Source organism: Notamacropus eugenii, chromosome 4 (genome assembly GCF_028372415.1).
Source record: "Notamacropus eugenii isolate mMacEug1 chromosome 4, mMacEug1.pri_v2, whole genome shotgun sequence".
Classification (NCBI taxonomy): domain Eukaryota; kingdom Metazoa; phylum Chordata; class Mammalia; order Diprotodontia; family Macropodidae; genus Notamacropus; species Notamacropus eugenii.
Genome location: NC_092875.1, coordinates 188,715,171 through 188,736,497, shown reverse-complemented (window position 1 = coordinate 188,736,497; position 21,327 = coordinate 188,715,171). Strand labels below are relative to the sequence as shown.

Below are 21,327 nucleotides of genomic sequence, written 5' to 3'. Positions count from 1 at the left end.
ACACCCCCAGACTTCTAAGTGAGCTCCTGCATTCTTGTTCCTCCTTCACCCAGAACCTGTCCCTCCTTCCCTCAGTCCCGTACTTCCCAATGGATAAAGCTGGCTAGCATTTGTTCCTATACTTACCAAATGCTTTGGCGACATCTCCTGGACAAGTGCAGCCCCCGTCCTTAAGAAAGAGAAAAGGCAAGTCAGAAGCAGGCAGGAAAGGCAGAGAGAGCTCCTAGGGTTCTCTGAGACTGATGCAACTCTGGGGGAGTGTGCAGGACACACACACAAATACCCACACACTAGAAGTCACAGTGAGCTACAGAAAAGGAGACAGACAGAGACAGACAGAAGGAGAGAAGGAGAGAGAGAGGGAGACAGAGAGACAGAAAGAGAAAGACAATGAGAGAGAAGGAGAGAGGGAAAGGGAGGAAGAAAGAGATGGGGAGAGGGGAAAAGAGATGAGGAGAAGGAGTAAGAAGAGAGAGGGAAAGAAAAATTGAGAGGTGGAAGAGGAGGGAGACAAAAATAGAGGAGAGGAAGGCAGGGAGAAGGGCGATAAACAGATATGGGGTGGGGGGAGTGGGAAAACTTGTTTTTAAATAGGGTATTGACAACAGGAGAGACACCTCAGTTTTCTTACTTGTAAAATGAGAGGCTTTATGCTAAAGTTAAGAAGAGTTCAGATCCTTTATGTCTCTCCACCTAGTTTACTTTCCATGTTTCTAAAATGTAGCAAGCGTGCTAAAGCATGTTATTTCTATTACTCTTTGCAAGGCCCTGTGGTAGATACTAGGGATAAGATGACAGATAGAACTTGGACCCTCTGCTCAGTGAGTTTACAATAGAATGGAAGAAAGCCCAAATCCACAATAATAAAAAGTGTCGATGGTACCTGCAGTTACAACATTAGAAGAATGCAGAGAGGGGGAAAGGGGAGAAATGAAATCAGTGCCCCAGGCATGCCTTGCTCATCACCCTGGAAGGGGCCTGCCTCCTTTGCTGAGGGACCTCTGGCTCCTCTGTCCCTGGGGAGCAGCACATCTCGCTTCTGCCTGTGGCCTCCCTGAGTTTATTCTGGTTTTCATTCGAGCAAACCCCATTTTAAACAGCCAGTCAGTCATCGTGGCAGGCTTCTTCATTGTGCATGCACAGTGCACCCAGGAGGTGGGGAAAATGTACTATTGGGTTGGAAATAGTTTCTGACCTCATCCTACATGAGTGGCTTACATAATCCATTGCCTGGCACTGCTATTTCTGCTCCAGTCTTCCTCTCCCCCGGCCATTCACACTCGTGTTTATAAAACAGGACTAACACTTTTCAGCTTCGGATTCAATTGTTAGACTTTCCCTCCCTGCTTGAAGTGTGCTAGCAACTGGGTAGTAGATGGGGTGAGAATTTATTTGGCACAAATGGCAAATTAATCTAAGGGAAGGAGAAAGGATATTGGGTTATTCCCTGCATTTAAAAAAAAAAAACTCTTCCACTTCACACAGATGCTATCATGCTTAATATAATTTATACCATTCCCTTTACAGCTAAATCAGAAATCATTGGGGGCAATATATATCATCCAACCCTTTTGCCCATCACTACATCTCCGACACAGCCCATTTCTTATTTTTCAAAGTAGTTTCATATTTAGCAAGAAGATATGAGCACTGAACAAATATGAGGATATAATGGTGATGAGGAAGAATATTTAAACATGACTTCTAAGACAGGCTGGAGGAGAGGCAGAGCAGGGCACTGAGATGATGGGAAAGGATGGTTGTTTTTCCCCACACACAGAACAGAATAACAGCCTCTATTTCATGAGTATGTTAATGTTTAAAAGCACCTTCCTCACAACAAGGCTATGAAGTAGTTTAAGTACAGGTAGTTAGCCCTATTTCACAGATAGGAAGACTGAGGCTCATAGACATTCAATGACTTGTCTATGGTCCCATACCTATTAAGTGTTAGAGTCAGGATTTGAACACAAATGACTCCAAATCTAGCACTTCTTCCAAAATGCCCAAAGGGATGATGACGTACTGTATACTTTCACCTCATTTGCTCAAATATGTCTGAGTGTAAATCAGGACTGTACTCAGAAGTTAAAAAAGGGGCACGTAGGTGGCACAGTGGAGGGAGAACTAGATAGGGCATTGGCCTTGGAGACAGGAGGGTCCCAGTTCAAATCTGGCCTCAGACTAGCTGTGTGACCCTGGGCAAATGACTTAATGTTGATGACAGAAAGGAGGAAGAAGAGGAGGAAGGGAGAAAATCTACTGCACAATTATAGGATGGAGAAAACATGGTTTAACAGCAGCTCATGTGATAAAAAACACCAACTTAGCAAAATCAATATTCTCCGGCAAATGCCAAATAATCTAATGTGAACATAGTCTCCATTATGAGAGGTTTGCTGTCCTATAGTCCTACTGGGCTCTGCCCTGAAGTGCCATATCCTAGGTTCTAGGTTCTATCCATGTTCTAGGTGCCACATCTTAGGAAAAACTTTGACAAACTGGAACACTTAGAAAGTAAGGCAACCAGAACTGGCGGTGGCCTGGTAACCATGTCATAGGAAGATAGTTTGATAGAACTGGGGGTGTTCACCCTGAAGACTTAGAGGGCATATGAGAGCTGTTTTCAAATATTTAAAGGGCTGTCATGCAAGACAGATTAGACCCATTCTTCTTGGTGCCAGAGGGTAGAACAGTGACCAGTGAGTCGACATTACAGGGAGGCCAATTTCAGCTTAATATGAGGAAAGAAATTCCTACCACTTGGAGCTGTCCAAAAATGGAACGAGCTGTTTCATGAAATAGTAGTGAGGGCTCCCTTCCCAAAAGTATTCAAGCAAAGGCTGGATATGGCCAGCAACCAGGGATATTGTAGAAGGAACTCATATATCAGCTTGGGGATTAGACTTGATGACCCAAGATGTCTCTGTCAACTCAAAGATTTTATGATCCTAGGACTGCCAACAAAGAGTTAGGACCACGACAGAGGCCTAAGTTGCAGCTACCCAGAAGGAAAAGCACTGCATGAAGCAATAGCCTGAACAACTGCACTGTTCCCAGGAAAAGAGGAGCTTCAAGGAATAATTGTGGAAGAAATTGTTATTGTTGTTCAGTCATGTCTGACTCTTCATGACCTCATTTGAGATTTCTTTGGCAGACGTTGGAGTGGTTTGCTATTTCCTGCTCCAACTCATTTGACAGATGAGGGAACTGAGGCAAACAGGATAAAATGACTTGCCCAGGGTCACACAGCTAGTATCTGAGGTCAGATTTGAACTCAAGAAGAGGAATCTTCCTGCCTCTAGCTCTAGTGCACTGTACCACTTAGCTGCATTGAGAAAGCTTTCACAAGTTTTCTGTTCTACTGTGGCTAGAAGGGATAGGAGCATGCTGTGATTACCTTTGTGACTATCTGTGACTATTCTAGACTGCCTTTCTGGCTGTGTCTATTTCTAGGTAACACTACATAGTTTTACAAGACTATTCATTCAAATAAAAAAAAAAATCTTGAGCCCTGAGAAGCATCTATAAATATTGCTACTTCTACTGTATGGTATAAAGGAGAGCACTCTGGACTTGGAGTCAGGAAGACCTGAGTTCAAATTCTGCCTCAGATACTTAAACACTATAAAAATTGTGAAAGTTTAGTTCTGAAACAAACACTGAGCAAATTACTTATCTCAGTTTTTAGCTTCCTCATTTGTAAAATGAGGATGGCAACAGTGTCTATATAAGCCAAGCATGGCCCTCTGTTCCCTACACCACGCTGTCTCGTATTCAGAATAGCAAGGGGGCAGAGGGCCAGCCTCACTCAGAACGGCTTGGGTCTAAGTCCTGTCTCTGACACATGCTGGCTGAGTGACCTTCAGGACATTACTTGCTAAACTATGAGAAAGTAATTAGAGGCAGCTGGGTGGCACAGTGACTAGAACACTGGGGCTGCAGCCAGGAAGACCTGGGTTCAAATCCAGTCTTAGACACTCATGACTTGTGTGAGCAGACAAGTCACTTAACTGCTGCTTGCAGTTTCCCCATCTATAAAATAGGCATAATAATAGTACCTACCCCCTAGGGTTGTTGTGAAGATCAAAGGAGACAATATTTGTAGGGAACAGTGCAGGGCACTTAATAGGAGCTTAACAAATGCTTGTTTCCCTCCTTCCTATAAGTGGTAGGAGAGTTACTTATCAGAAGTGATAGAGGAGATTTCCTCATTAAAAGTAACCCACACCAATGACATCACAGATCTTGACCAAAAGAAAAATACATATATACACATATATATGTATCAGATAATATTTTACACACATCTAATTACAGCCATCCGCATAGTTCTGTCCACATGTCGCTTCTGCATACTGCAGGTCAATCATCTGAACAGCTTCCCCACAGCCCTCGGGAAGGCTATTTTTTCTAGCAGTTCTCACTCCTGCCATTTCAAGGATGCAAATTGAGAAGTTTATTCTAAGTATTTTTTTTTTTTTTTGCTGAAAGGAAAAGAGCGGAGAGAGACTTACTCAGAATCTGATACAAACACATATGTGTACACATGTATTCATTATTTATAGATTAAAGGAGTCCAATTTTCATGTTTTGCCTTTAGTAAATAACCACAAAAAACTACATACAAAAGTGGGCAGACTTGCTATAGTTCAACAACATATACTGCCTTACAATGGTCTCTCAAGACAGACAGAAACAATGGAGGCAAGAATCATTTGATGTCTGACAGATTTCTTGAATATATGGTATGATAGCCCCTTGCTCAAAAGTATTTCCCCCACCCACAGTCTGAAATTCCACCATTAGAGAGTCATGTTTCCTTAGTTTCAAATACAAGTATCCCTGGTAGTAGCAACATATTCAATCAGTAACAACTTAGAGCAGAAGTTTTTAACCTTTTTTTTTGTATTATGGATCTTTTGGGTCGTCTAGTGAAGTGTATGGACCCTTACTCAGAATAATATTTTTAAATGCATAAAATAAAATATATAGGATTACAAAGGAAACCAATTAAATTGAAGTACAGTTGTTTTTTTTTTTAATTTTGTAGGCCTCAGGTTAAGTGCCTTCGGCTTAGAGCACATACATTAACCAGATGCTCTCATTCCTAAAAGGAAGGCTTCAGAGCAATAATTCATTAGGTACCTAGAGTGGGAAAAGGGAAGGTTGAGAGATTCGGGATACATGAAAATCAATTAAAAGGATGCTCAAAAGGGAAATGGGTAAGGCTCAATGAAAACAAGATGGGCTTACTTAGTAATTTTACTCAGGGCTGACTGTAGTTACAAGTAGCAACATTTCTCATGATATTTGTGAGGGTTAAGGGACCTTAAAGGTCACCCAGTCCAATCATTATTTTATTAATGAAAATAAGGTCAATTGCTAACATATAGATTATCCATTTATAACATAGGCCCCAAGATCCAATAGTAGGGGATCATCTCCTTATTGGTGGAAGGCCTTGCTCTCCACTTAGAGGAAGAGCAGCTGGGCAGACTTGGTGAGAGGAAGAGGGAACAACAGGGCTCTTTAGTCAATCTACGTTCTTCTGGCCTCCAGCATTAGAAGGGAAGACTGAGAAATTTCAGCCTCTCTTCAGGGCCATGAAGGGACAAAGACTCTGGACAGAAGCTTACGTGAGAGGAGTTGGCAGTTTCCATCTTGTATCCATCCATAGCTTACTACACTAGTGACTTTGGAGACTTTACCTTTGGGTGAGATCTGGGCCTCTCTCTTGTGTGAGATGACTTACATCACTCCTAATGGGATGAGAACTCCTTCCATCTATATTGTCTGGTATAAACATAAATATACACACAGATACGTGTGTGTGTATATGCATGTATGTATGTATACATATGTATATATGTATATACACATATGAATACTTTCTCTGATTTCTGTTTTGCTATCAAACTTGGATAAATGAGTTTCTTTCCTATTTGCTGTGTGTGAGTGTGTGTGTGTGTATGTGTGTGTGTGTGTGTGTGTGTGTGTGTATCTATGTGTATTGTTGGTATTGGGTTGAAAGGGGATCAAGCCTTGGATATAAACTCCTTTCCCCATTATGGAACAGCAGTCAGGAAATTTAGCTTGAACCAAAAAAACTACTAAAAACTAGTAATATTTAAGGAAGCAGATAGATAAAATTCTAGCATGGTAGCACCTTTCTCTGAGGAGAGTAGAATGGCCAACCTCTGGCCTCAACCTCCTGATTCCTATCCTGGCAGGAATTAAAGTCTTCTTTGGAGAAGGGTAGGAGAGGAAATACTAGAGATATAGTTATTCCTGTTTCCCTTAAAGCCACACACATGACCCCTGTATATTCTAGATTTGGAGGATTACCTGGATAAGAATGTTTAAATAATGTGTTAGTTTCCTTCTACTAACCAGTCATTTTATTCTAAAGGAAATGCACAGAATCAAAGGATCTCCAAGTTAGAAGGTATGTCAGAGGCCAGTTCATCCAACCCCTACCTGAAAAGTGATCACCTCTATGATATGCTTCATAAATGGCCATCCAACCTCCAGTAAAATGAGAGCCACTTTTTCCTGAGGCAGTTCATTCTACCTTAGAACAGCTCTAATTTCTAGGAAGTATTTCCTGATACCAAGCCTAATGGACTTCTTTGCAGCTTTTATCCACTGCTTCTCATTCTGCTGTCCTGGCGCCAAACACAACAAATCTAGTCCTTCTTCCATGTGACAACTCTTTAAAATCTCAAAAACAGCTTTTGTGTATTCCCAAAATCTTATCTCTTCCAAGTCAGGTCTCTCAGTTTTTATAATAATAATAATAAGCTTAAGGTTTACTAAGTGTTTCCTACATCCTATCTCATTGGATCCTCACAAAAAATGGTCCCATGAAATAATCTTGAGTTCATCATCCTGGTTGCTCTGGATGCTCTTCTCTGGATCCTCCAGTACAGCTCCAAAACAACAGGGCTGTAATTGCCTCCCTAATCCTGGGAAATATCTAGGTACAGACTAAGATTGTATTAGCCTTCTTTATTGTCACATCATACTGATTAACTCACACTTTTGCAGTCCTCGAAGAGCCCCTGAATTGAATTTCAAACTGCTGTCTAGTTCTACCACACCATCCTTTACTGGTAAGGTTGATTTTTTTTTTCTTTGAATCCAAATGTAAGACCTCACATTATCCCTATTAAATTTGATTTTCTTAGATTTGGCCTGTATTCTACCATGTCAAGATCTAGAATCATCACTCTGTCATTCATGTGAATTATCCTTTGTAGTTTTGTGTCATGAATAAATTAGACATGCATCACATTTCTGCCTTTATCCATGTCATTTATAAATGTTAAATAGCAAAAGACCAAGCTTACATCTTTGTGGCAGTCTTCTACCAATATGGCATCAAATCATTTATGACATCCCTTTGGGTCCAGCCATTTAACTAGTTCTAGATACACCTGACTGAAGTATCATCTAGAACAGTGGTGTCAAATACACAGCCCACTGATACTCCTGACACAAAGAAAAATAACTACATCAGGCTGGGAGGGAAACAGCAAGAGTTACTACTGATAATCACTCTTAAGCCAAGAGGGTCCAGAAAACAGCCCTTAGGTGGAGCTTGGGCAGGGGTACAATCTATGGGCTTCAGAGTGTTTAAGGCATGCTGAGAAACTGTCTAAAGGAGATGGGAGGCCAGTTTGGAGTTATACTGAGAAAGTCTCTAAACCATATGAACAAGGGAGATGGCCCCAAGGAGGTCAAAGTCAGAGAGAGATGCCTCAGATACACAAAATGAAATAGCCCAGCCACATGTGGTTTTCTAGGTCCTTAGGTGCAGCCTTCTGACTTGGCTCCTATTGAAAATCTGTGAAGAACCATGACTTACTCACTAAATCTCTCACTGATCTCACTTGAAGAATCATGATTGGGAAGCACCAGAAGCAGGTCAAGAAAAGTCAACTTGACTTACACCCACATGGAATCATTTGGAGGATACTAGGATAGAAAATATGAACAAACTTTTAAAGATTTGATAAACTGCTTTATGTGTGCACCAGTATTGACCTAGGTAAACCTGGGCAAACTCTTTATGCCACAAACTGATGCTACTCTGGGATTTGATTATGGTCATCAAAAGCGTGTTGCACTGGCAAACAGAGGATCTACTGGCAGTGGGACTCAGTATCTCACATAAACTAGAGTTCTTGGATTTAAAGTGGGCTATTGGTTGTCCATTCTCAAAAAGGGGCAAAACAACATCACTATGTTGGAGTCAAGGTATGGTGTGTCTGACTGTGGCTAGATCATAATGTAATTAGGAAATATTTAACAAAATAAATAAAAAATAATAAAATATAGGCAATGCTAATTTGTGCTTTTCCAAGTCAATCTGTAGCCCATGGGGATCCTTATGTATGATTCAACAGCACCCATTTCTATTTATGTTTGACACCACTGGTCTAACCCATATCTCTTCATCTTTTCTGGAAGAATAATTCCAGAGACTTTGTTCAATGCTTTGCTGAGGTCTAAATAAACATCATCAACAGCATTCTTGTGGTCTACTTGTACTATAACGTCTACTCCTTGGGAGCTAGAATTTGTTGTATCAACAGGCACAAAGAAGGTGCTTAATAAATGCTTGTTGATTAACTGACTGAGTCTTCTCTGTCAGAAATATTAGCTTTGTTAATGAGGTAGCACATTGGGTAGAGGGCTGGGCCTAAAGTCAAGAAGACCTGTGTTCAAATCCAACTTTAGATACTTACTAGCTGTATGACCCTGGGCAAATCACTTGACCTCTGTCTGCCTTAGTATCTTCAACTGTACAATGGGATAATAACAGCACTTACCTTGCAGGGTCCTTGTGAGGCTCAAAGGAGATATTTGCATAGAACTTAGGAAAGTGCCTGGCTTGTAATATAAATGCCTATTGCCTTCCCCTGTATTGGTTCAACCTATTTTCATTTTGATCTTCCCCTCTTCTACAAAATTGTTACTTAAAAAATCCACTTTTTGCAGTCAGTTTTTTTCTCACACCTCAGGTTGCTCTGAGATTTCATGTTCATGATGCTGCCCTTACAGGACCAGACCACTCTTGAACATGAAAGGATTCAGCTTATGTTACCTGCCCTTGCTTCCATCTTCTGAACATCATCTTAATGTCTAAATCGGTCATGGTCAATATGGGCCTGCACTCTTCACTGTATCTTGTGGGCCAGAGCCCGATGTGCCACACTGCACTCTGGCCATCTTTCAGCCTCCATGCTCAACACACACACACACACACACTTAAAACAACACTACAATTCCCGGAAAGAACACATCCAAAGCTACTCACTTTCCAGGTCAGTCCCCAGATCGAAACTCCCTCGTGCTCATGATTCTCCTTTACGTATTGTCTCTATCCACTAGAGTATCAGTCAGTCAGACAACAAGCATTTATTTAGTTCTTACTATGTGCCAGACACTAGGGATACAAAGGAAGGCAAAAGTCTTTGATTTCAAGGATGTCACATTCTAATGTGGGGCAGGTAGGGGGCACATTAGATAAAACTCCAGGCCTGGAGTCAGGAAGACTCACCTTCCTGAGTTCAACCCTAGTTGTGTGACCCTGGACAAGTCACTTAACCCCATTTACCTCAGTTTCCTCATATATAAAATAAGCTGGAGAAGGAAATGACAAAGCACTTGAATCCCTTTGCCAAGAAAACCCCAAACGAGGTCACAACTCTCACAAAAAGTCAAACATGACAGGTGGGGGGAGGGGCATCAGCATGTAAATAATCAGGCACATGTGAGATACACTCAGTGTAAATCTTAATGGGAAGGTACTAGAAGGAGCAGGAAATGTCTCACTTTTCTCTACATGTATTCCCAGCAGTCAGCACAGTTCCTGACATAAATTAAGAGCTTAATAAATGCCGTTACAATTCATTATCTTTCCCCTAAAAACCAGCCTTCTTTCTAATTTCCCTATTTCTACTGAGAATTCCACCTTCCTGCCATCCATTCAGGTTCTTAGCCTCTGACTCTTTCTTAACTCTTGGCTCTCAATTAGCCTAGCACCTGATGGTTAAGAAATGCTCATGGTCTTAACTTACCCAGCATATGCTGCCAATCACTAGATAGATGAATAAATAGATGGATGGATGGGTGGGTAGATAAATAGATAGACAGACAGACAGACAGACAGATATTTACTGTTGTTTAGTTGTTTTAGTTGTGTCTGACTCTCTGTGACCCCATTTGGGGTTTTCTTGGCAAAGATACTGGAGCGGTTTGCCATTTCCTTCTCCAGCTCACTTTACAGATGAGGAAACTGAGGCTAACAGAATAAAATGACTTGTCCAGGGTCACACAGCTAATAAATATCTGAGGCAGGATTTGAACTCATGAATGCTCACTACTTTAAATCAAGCCTTTATCACCTCTTGCCTGGACAATTGCAACTGGTTCCTGATTAATCTCTCTGCCAGTTCTGTCTTCCCTCTCCCATCCATCTTCCACACAACTGCCAAAGTATAATTCCAAACATATACACACACACACACACACACACACACACACACACACACACACACACACACACACCTAATGATGTCATTCCCCTCCTCAAGAATCTCCCTCTTGCCTCTAGGATAAAATACAGGCTGTCCTAAAAGTCTTGGTACAGTTTGAAGCTCTGATGCACTAAGACTCTTGGGATACCTTCTTTTTGGCATTTAAAGTTCTTTACAGTCTGCCTCCAGCTTGCTTTTCCAAGATTATTACACATTCCTGACTTCATACATTTTAAGTTTAGCCAAGTTGTCTTTTTCCAGAGTCAGTCCCCTATACCTGGAATGTACTCCCTTACCACTGTCCCATAGAATCCTTAATTTCCTTCAGTGCTCAGTTTAAGTGCCACCTCTTACATGAGGTCTTTCCCTAGCTCCTCCCTCCCCACGTCCCATCAATTAGATTATATTTGTTTATATGCATACACATTGTTTCCCTGATAGAACATAATCTGCTTGAGGGCAAGCACTGTTCCATTTTTGTCTTTGTATCTCTAAGTGTAGCACAAGGTCTGGAACACAGTAGGCACACAGTAAACACTTATTTAGTGATTCATCTGATCCACAGCAGTCTTTTAGGCAAACTCCTTTCTACCCTTCATCAGGATTATTTCTCTTTGCAGCTTCAGAATTTTACTTGTTTCTGAGAGCTTACCAGCCCTCCCAGACTGGCTTGACTTGTAGAATTTTAGTCCACGAGATCTGACCTATCCTTTCTCTGAACTCTTTGAAATCTGTCCTCCCCAAAACTGGGGTTCCTGTCAAACTTTGAGCAGATTTCCTCCCTTCTCTAAGATGGACTAGTGTTTTCTCTCCAAAGCCCTCCCTCATTTCTCCTGCCAACAAACAATATCTTCCTGGCTGAAGTGAATCTCATTCAAAATAGAACTTCGCCTTGTTCATTTTCCATCTTTTGAAGGATGAAATGATCATTAAGGCGAGTCAGTTGAGCTGCTCTGGTTTTGGCAGAGAAGGCTAAAGCACATGTAGGGATCATAGAGCTCCTACCATTATTACCCTAACCCACTTCTCTGCCAGGCTTTTTATCTGCTTCCCAATACCTCATTGATTTCCTGTTTCTGTTTAGGTCTTGTTGTCTGATGTCCAATAGCATTATCACTTCCATTCTTCCTTCATTGGCATTTAACCAACTGTTCCTTCATGCTTTCCTCCAGTTTTCTCCATTTCCTTACATTCATATCTCATCTTTACATACAATCCTCCTCTATTTCCTCCAACCCAATCCTTCCTTTTTTTTACCTGTCCTGTTCCTTTTGAATAAGATATATCCATCCAGAGCTACATTCCAGTCATGGGTCACATCCTAACAATTCTCTGTGTGAATACCAATGAGGTCAAATTTGCCTCCTTATATACAGGTCTCTTTCTCATTCACCTTTTTTTTTTGCTACACAAACTTTGAGTGTGTATACATAAATGACTAAAGCCATGCACTGAAATATCTATAATACTGTTCTTCCTGTACCTTATCAATGTATCACCAGGGTTGTTTCTGTATTTTCCTTTTCATCTTACAGTCCTTTTGATTAAATTTACAAGACACCAGACAAGTACACTGTTATCAGCCTTTGTTAGGTATATTCCATATCTGACCAGTAGCCTGGCATTTCTGTATTTTAAGATGTGGTTCAGAAGATCAAATCCCTGTCTTCCTGCCTTCCTCTTCTGAAGCCTATAATATTATATGGCCTTTAGTTCATAAAATGCTTTATGCTTTGTTGTTGTTCAATCACTTTCAGTCATGTCTGACTCTCTGACCCCATTTGGGGTTTTCTTGATAAAGGTACAGGAGTGGTTTGCCATTCCCTTCTCCAGCTCATTTTACAAATGAGGAAACTGAGGCAAACAAGATGAGATGATTTGTCCAGGGTCATACAGCGAGTAAGAGTCTGAGGAAGGATTTGAACTTAGATCTGAATTCCAAGTCTTGAACTCTCACCACTGTGCCACCATGCTGCCTCAAAGCTTTTAGATATAAAATGGATTCTAGAGATGATCTAGTCCAATCTCCCACCCAAGTCCATAGCAAAATATCCTTGATAAGAATCGTCCAGCTTCTAATTGAACGTTGCCTGTGGGAAGAAATAAATTATATTACGGGGCAGCCCATTTTAAAAATAACAATAAATTGAAGACGTGCCAACCATTATTATTATTGTTGTTGAAGTAGATAAGGCAGCATTGGAAAGAACACTGGCATGGGAGTCCGAGATCTCAGTACAAATCCCACCTCTCCCATCTGAGGGACCTTGGATCTTCCTCATCTGTCCAATGAAGGAATCAGACCAGATGGCCTCTGACATTCCTTCCAGCTCTTAGTCTATGATCCTATGATTCTCCTCATGTGTAGAAATGACTCTGGGTTCTTGAAGGCCATGCCCACAGACTGGCACAAATTCTGAAAGGTCTTACCAACCTAAGAGGGTTTAAAAGATGGTCCTGGCAACAGAATATGTCTGTTTGAGGAGCCATCTAAATAAATATCAATTGAAAGGCTTAGGCAGCTAGGTGATGGAGTGGACAGAGTGCCAGGTCGGGAGTCAGGAAAATTCATCTTCTGAGTTCAAATCTAGCCATAGATACTTACTAGCTGTATGACCCTGGGTAGGTTACTTAATGCTGTCTACCTCAGTTTCCCCACTTGTAAAATGAAGTGGAAAAGGAGATGGCAAGCCATTCCAGTATCTTTGTCCAAAAAAAAAAACCAAATTGTGTCATGAAGAGTAAGACACAACTGAAGAATGACTGAACAACAACAAGAGAGCCTTATCATCAGTAATTTGGTCATGCCAATCCATGAAAGAAAGAAAAAAGCACAAAATGGCCCTCATTCCTGGGTGGTCCCCTTCCATTTGGGCAGTAATGAAAGCAAAGTAGTGGAAACAGGTATGCAGTATTAGGAATCATATCATTTTTGACTGATTAGGAAATATTCATTTAATGGTTGGTACTCTAAAAATGAGATATTCCCATTGAACAATGAGTTGACACAATAGCGAAGGTGTTGCTAGTCTTTGATTTGTCTTTGTTCCTCTTACAGGAGAACAAAGAATTGAAGACAATACTTCAAATGTTGTGTGAGCATGGCATGTTACAGTGGTACCATTATTTCCCATGCTTTTCCCAGAATGCTGCATTTCTATTAATTCAGCCAAAGTTTCTACTGGTTCAGATCGAGCTTATGATCAACTAAAGCACTGAGATCCACCTGAATGGCTGGCAAGCTAACTTTGCTCCATTTGCTATTTGTACAATTTTTCAAACCTAAAATTAACATTTTACATTATTTGCTTTTACCTTATGGTTTGGGTTCAGCATTAACAGCTCCTTGAAATGTTATAACCTTCATTCAGTTATCATGATGTTACTCTAAGGTGGTTTTTTTTGGTCTTCTTTAGATTAATAATTACATTTCCTATATCTTCAATGATTAAAAAAAATATTGAAGAGAGCAGGACCAAAAGTAGAACTTAATAACAGCCTGCTCAAAACAAAATTAATATGGTTGATATGCTGCAGTAAAAAAATGCATTATGAAAATCAAATAATATTTCTGCTGCAAGAAAAAGTGCATCATGAGAATTATATTTTTAAAGTTATTCAAACTGCTATTCCCTTGTAAATGGCTAAACAAGAGCTGGCTCCTTCTGTCACTCACACTGCAGAGATGGTACTGGGACAAATGTAAAAATCAAGCATTCTGAAGAGTTTTAGGGGAAGAATGATTAATTTTTTTAAAAAAGCCAAATATAGAGAGGGAGCATAATATGATGGAAAAGATTTTGAAACAGAAGTCAGAGAACCTGGGTCTTGTTTCAGCTCAGCCACCAACAAGCTCTATGACAATACATAGATGTCTTCATTGGGTGGCAGGGGAGAGCCGGTTTCTTCATCTTTGAAATGAAAGATATGTACTACATTATTTTGAAGGTACCTGCCAATTTCTCTTCCTCCTGTATCTCTTAACCAATGGCACAAGAACTTCTTTTTAAAATACTTTTTTTAACTGTACGTCAATACAAAAGTTTCCTTTTGCATTCCTATTTTTTTAATTTTATGCATTTAAAAATAGGATTCTGAGAGGGGGTTCACATACGTCACCAGGCTGCCCAAAGAATCCAGGGCACCAAAAGGTGATGAACCCCTGCTCTAGTGAATGATATAGGACAGAGGGAATAGTCTCCATATCCTTGATATATTCTGGGCTTACCCTGAATTTTTCAGATCTATGCTTTACTGGAAAACACTCCTGCTTTTTTAAGTATGGAAGAAAAGCTCTCTGCGTTACAATAAACAGAAACACTATCCCACGCATAGCCCCCTGGGCCCAACTGACTCCTTGCTGTGGCTTGCTTCTGCACTTTAATAGAGCAGATGTGCTATTTCAGCAACTAAAGTGTAAAATGAGACAGCTGGCAATTGGACAAAAAGGCAGTAACCAAAAAGTCTGATGGGTTTCCAGTGGATATAGAACTATTGGCAACAGAAATGTAATTGTGAAACAACATTAGAAAGAGGCTGTGGAGTGATGATACTTTTGAACCTCAGCTAGTTCAGCTAGTTAGCTCAGTGCTAATGAGGCCAAGGTTATGGGCTCCTCTCCTCTGCAGGCCAGTTAGCATCACCTTGTTGTATGGCCACAGCTGTCTCACAAATGGGTGTGTATTTGGTAATAAGGGGGAGCCATGTGAGGAAGCATGGCTGAATCCATGACATCCATTATCAGTGATGAGAAAAATCCAGAGTGTACATTCTGCTTAGATGGAGGCAGGAAGAAGAACAGCCCCCATCTGCCAGTAGGCTGGTAGTTATGTGCCGGGCACTGTGCTAAGTCTTGTGGGAATACAAAGAAAGGCCAAAAAGAGCCTCTCCTGTCAAGGAGCCCATCTAATGAAGAAGCCCCAGATCCCTCAGTTTAACTGATCAGGTATCTCTCATAAGATGAAGTATGTAGCTAATCTCAAGCTCATTGGCAGCTGAGATCTAACGTATATTCTCCAGGGGAGCGCAGCATGGGAAACAGATCACTATGGGGTTTTACTCAGAGTAGCATTATATGCACATAGTAGAAATCCAATTAACACTGACTGATTAAATGACTGATTGATTAGAAAACTTTAAAGGAAGTTCTTTCTTGTGAGAAGCCATAGAGATCTACTCTTGGTTTTATACTATTTAACTTTTTAAAAGGAAGAGGGAACTGACACAGAGAACATATTTATCAAACTGATAAAGAACGCAAAGCTAATGTGGTTAGTTAGCACCATGACAACAGGATGGAATTGTGGGCTGAAAACAACAAGATAATTCAACAAGGATAAATGCAAAGTTTGACATTTAGGTGCAAACAGCAAATTCCACAAGTATAGAAAGAAGGAGATTTGGCTTGGCAACCACCTATGTGAAAATGATATTCAGGATTTAGCTGATTACAGTTTAATATAAGCCAACAATATAATGCAACCACTGAAAAAGGAAACATGATTTGAGGCTGCATTAGCGGAGGTATACTATATTGATCAGCAGACTGTACTCTGCAAAGGTCAGATTACACCTGTAAGGGTCACTGTACTTGATCCTGGACATTTGTCACTGATAAATTAGAATGAATCCAGAAAAATAAAAAGGAAATCAGCATTGTGAAGAGTCTAGAAGTCATATTTCATGAGGAAAACATCATTCTAAAGAAGAAAAGATTGAGAAGACATGAGAACAATATTTAACTGTTTGAAGGCCTGTCATGTATCTAAAAAAAAGGCGAGGCAGGGGGTGAATCCAATATGTTCTATGCTGCTCCCATTGGCTGCACTGGAATCAACAATAATGGCCAATTTTAAATGATACTTTACAATTCACATACATAGTCTCATCACATGACAATTCTATGATAAATGTACTACAAGTATTATTATACTCATTTTATAGGTTAAAAAACTATAGCTCAGAATGGTTAAATGAGTTTCTCCAGGTTTACACAGGTAATGAAAGGGAGAGTTAGCGCTGGACCCAGGTCATCTGACCCTAAAGCCAAGTGCTCGTTTATGTAACTATATCCCAGCTGCCTCAGGGGGCAGAAGTTACAAAGAAACAGAATTCATTTCCACTCTTATGGATATACCTATTCAAAATGGAATGAGTTTCCACAAATGGTGGTGAGTGTCCCTTAACTGAATATAATTAAGCAGAAACTGTATGGCTGTAGGTAACAGGGTGAATAAATGATTTTTTACTGAGTAGGAATTATACTCAGAACTAATTGAATTGAACAAATGATTATCAAATATCTATTATGTGCGAGGCACTGCGTTAGGCGCTGGGGATACAAAGACAAAAACGAAATAATTTCTGCCCTCAAGAAGCTTAAAGTTCACTTGTGGATAAATCATGTACCCAGATAAGTAAAATACAAGGTTATATGGAGAGAGGAGAGAAAGACAGAGAGAGACAGAGGGAGGAGGGGAGGTGAGAATGGAGGAGGAAAAAAGGGAGGAGAAGGAGAGAAAGATGGGGGAGAGAAAAGAGGGATGTGTGAGAGACAGAGAGAGTATAAAAAGAGAGAAGAGAGAGAAAGGGAGGGAGAGAAAAAAAGAGAGGAGAGGAGAGGGAGGGAGAGAGAGAGAGAGAGAGAGAGAGAGAGAGAGAGAGAGAGAGAGAGAGAGAGAGAGAGAGAGAGAGAGAGAGAGAGAGATGAATAACTGGGAGGAAACCATGGTACATTTCATGGGGAGGGTAGCAGTTGAGATGAGCTGAGCCTTGCAGAAAGATGGGAATTCTGAGAGGTGGGGTGAAGATGAGGACAGAGAGTGTTCAAGGTACAAGGGACAGCTTCTTAGGACAACTACCAATTCTCTTTGGCTAGAGCACAGAATTCAGATCAATATGAAATCAGTATGGAAGAGTAGGTAGGAGCCAGATTATGTGAGAATCTTTAAATATCAGACTCAAGTTTATACGTTGTCTTCCAGTCAATGGGGAATCAGTGAGGGTTGAAAGTACAGGAGTTTTACGTTCAGACATGCTCTGGGAAGTTGATTCTGGCAGTTGTATGGAAGATACAGTAGAGAGAGGAGGCACTAGTGGGAGACCAGTTAGGAGGCAATGACAACAGTCTGGCTGAGAATTGATAAGGGCTTGAACAACTAAGGCAGTGACCATGCTGGCCATGTGCACAAAGGAAAAGGGATGAATATGAGATGTGTTATAAAGCTATAATCAATGAGACTTGACGATGGAATGGATATGTTGCCTTCCAAAGCTAAAATTTCGGGATTCTATTTGCATTTGCAATTGACATAATTAACTTATGAAAATAAGCATTCAAAATAGTAATACTAGCATTTGTACTGAACTTTAAGATTTAAAAAGAAATATACATATATTATCTCATTTGATCTTCGCTATTATTGTCCCCATTTAACAGATGAGGAAACAGAGCCTGAGAGAGGTTAATTGACTTGCCCAGAGTCATAGAGACAGAAAGTATCTGAGGCAGGATTCCGAACTTTGGTCTTCTTTGTCACCTACCTAGCTACTTAGAAGCCGGACAGAAACTTACAGATCACTGATTTCAATCCCTTCATGATTACAGATAAAGAAACCAAGTCCTAGAGATCTAAAGTGATTTTTTCAAAGTCACAAAGTTAATTAGTAACCCTATACCTTTTATTTTAAAATACAAAAGTAATATAGCAAGACATTTCTTTTTGAGCTATGATTTGAACTCTTCATTAACTTGTTCAAACTCTTTCACCTATTTAGTCTGCATTAGTGAAGTTTTCCAGCAATATATATAGTGTCATGATGTCATTCTACATTCCCTAGGAGCTTAGTCCCAGGAGTGGCTCAGGTAGGGAGAAATAAAGATGGGGGAATACAAGGAGAACCCTAATTTCCCTTCAGGACCCTCCTAAACTTGCCTCTATCCCACCCTCCTCACCAGATTTCAGTCCCAACTTACTGAAATAATATGTCCCTTGAGGCCATGGGCAGAGTCAGCACACTCAATAACAGCACTCAGCTGGGGGTAACCCACACCAGTCTTGGTCCGAGTGGTACACACCGAGCCTGGCAAAAGACAAGACCCAAGATGAGAAAAGCATTAAGGAACATTCATTGACACAAAGTGCGGGAGTGAAAGGACACCTTTTCCTTCTTTCTCTCTGTCTCTCTGTTTTCTCTGTCTCTCACCACACACACACACACACACACACACACACACACACACACACACACACACACACACACACACACACACACACACACACCCAAGTGAATCAATCAAAGTAACCTTCAAAAGATACTCTACAATTTGTGAAGATAACCATCTCCTGTATTTGTACAGCACAGACTAATAAAAGGATAAGAAACACTAGATCATAGGATCATAGCTCTAAAGGTGGACAGGAACTCAAAGGCTACCTTCTTGTTTTACACAAGAGAAAAGCAAGGCCCAAGGTTGCCCAGGTAACAAACATAACAGAAAAAATGTGAATCCAGTTCCTCTGACTCTGGGGCTGGTGCTTCTCCCACTGTACCATGATCCTTTTAGCAGATCACCTGATCAAACACCTTCACTCTATAGATGGTGAAACTTCAGTTTCTGGGCATTAGTCCAGAAAGAGTGACTTGCACAAAGTTAGACAGCCAGTCCATGTCAGGTTTCAAGACTGAATTCAGGACACTTAATTGCAATGTTGCAGAGTTTTCAAAATGTACCATATACATTCTTTCATTTGTTCTTTGCAGTAAACTTATTATCCTGATCTAAATTCTCTCCCTTTCACCCGTAGAAAGGCACACGCTGTACTGTGAGCTTTCCTCCAATAAAAACAGGGAGGATGACGGGAGAAGTACGTGCCCCACAGCTGAATCTTTTTGGTATGGTTTACGTTCATGGCAGTGGAAGGGCAATTGCCAAGCATGTGGAATTAGTCTGCCTTCTCATATACCAGCTTAGGCACCAGGATAAAACAGTCCTGCGCTGGTTCAGATGAGTACATGAAGAAGACAAAAAGACCATCTCAGCACTGTCGCTCAGAGAAATCTTACTGAAGCCGCCTCCCCTCACCAGGGAGCACCCCTTCCCCGAATTCCTTCATGTAAGGGTATTTTATTGGGCTATACCAGAACTTCTCTGTGTCACTTAAAGCCCTTCACAATCTGGCCCCAAGCTATCTTTCTAGCCCTATTACATATACCCCCCTTCCTGTATTTACTAGAATCTAATCAAATTGGCTTTTCCATTCCTCATAACATGACACTCTATCTCTTCCATCTCCCATCTACATGCCTTTGCTCTCTAGCTATCCCTTATGCCTGCAACGTACTTTCTCTTCACTCCATCTCTTGGAATCTCTACTTTTCCTTAAGCCTCTGCTCACACGCCATCCTCTACATGAGGCTTTCCTGACCACCACCACCATCTCCAGCTGCTGACGCCTTTGCCTTACAACTGTATCTATTTTACATATACCTATACATGTAAGTGTTGTTTCCTCCAGCTAGACTGTAATCTCCTTAAGGGCAGGAATTATTTCAATTTTGTCCCTGTACCTACAGCACCTAGAACAGTCTCTGACCCATAATACATTCCTCATAAGTATTTGCTGATTGACTGAATGACAACTAATCCCAAGATATGCCCAGGGCAGTCACTCTACCAACTAGGGTGGAGCCAAGTAGCCCAAGTCAAGCCACAGAGAAGGCTTCAGAATCCTAGAGCAGCCTCAGCTTTCATAAGGCATCTGGAGAGTGAGCTGAGAGCATGACTTCACTTTAAACTTTGTTTACTGTGTCCTGCTATTAATATTAATTTTACATTATCTGAACCTCTTGATCTCAGCGAAGTATCTTCAGCCAAAAGCAAACAGGACAATGGCAGGAGCCAAACAGCTCTGACCATCCTAAAATGATTATCCTATCTCCCTACATCTGTCGCCATCTGCTACTTCCCCACTCCACTACTCATTTCCTATCTGACTGCACACATTTTGGTGTTCTTCACCATCTCCCCCATAACATCATGATTGAAAACTTGTCATCCAATCAGCCTTGGTCCTCACATCTCGCCAGTACCCTCTGACCCTCTGAAGGTAGAGTCATGAACTCCTCATCCCTCATGTAAGGAGGAGGGGACAGGATAGACTCCCCTTGGCTGCCAGTTGCACTTATTTTGGACTTCTTTAAGATCTTCACCATGCCTTCCAAGCCTAGTACCTCCAATCAGCCCACCCTTTCCCATCTTCTGTCCCCCAACTTTATAGCTTTCTTGTACATGTTGTCTTCACCCTTTGGATTATAAACTCCTTGAGGGCAGGAATGTCTTTCTTTTTTGTATTTCTATCCCTAGTGCTTAGCACACAGTAGATGTTTAATAAATGTTAATGACTATTACTGACTTTGACTAACTCCCCCTCCCCCTGAAAGGATAAATTTCATAGAAGCTCAAAGCTCAAAGGATTTTCTGGGATTATCCAATCCAATACACTTTCCTGGTGAGAAGTCACAGCTTCTTAAAGCTCAGAAGGGACATTTGAGATCATCTAGCTCAGCCCCAAATGCAATCTAAAAATTCTAATTCAGTGGTCTTTTTTCTCAACGGATTGTGGAGACCTCCAGGACTCTACTGCTAGTAGACTTGCCCAAAGGCAGAGATCTTAAACCATCCAAGACCAACAGATATCTAACTCATTATTAAGAAGCTCCAACTATATCTGCTTGTTAGCCATTCATTCATTTATTCCAAAAATATTTTTAAAATGCC

The 21,327-nt window shown here is 40.8% G+C and overlaps 1 protein-coding gene across 4 annotated transcripts in view; it reads right to left on the bottom strand.

Annotated features, from left to right (window-relative positions):
- The window catches only part of GMPR (guanosine monophosphate reductase), a 92,207-nt gene that overhangs the window by 16,346 nt on the left and 54,534 nt on the right, over positions 1-21,327 (bottom strand). For all 4 annotated transcript variants that reach the window (XM_072603919.1, XM_072603915.1, XM_072603918.1 and 1 more), the window contains 2 exons: positions 18,523-18,629; positions 127-169 (listed from right to left, as the gene is read on the bottom strand). In XM_072603919.1, the coding sequence (XP_072460020.1) occupies positions 127-169; positions 18,523-18,629 (150 nt within the window). The remainder of the gene's footprint in view (positions 1-126; positions 170-18,522; positions 18,630-21,327) is intronic.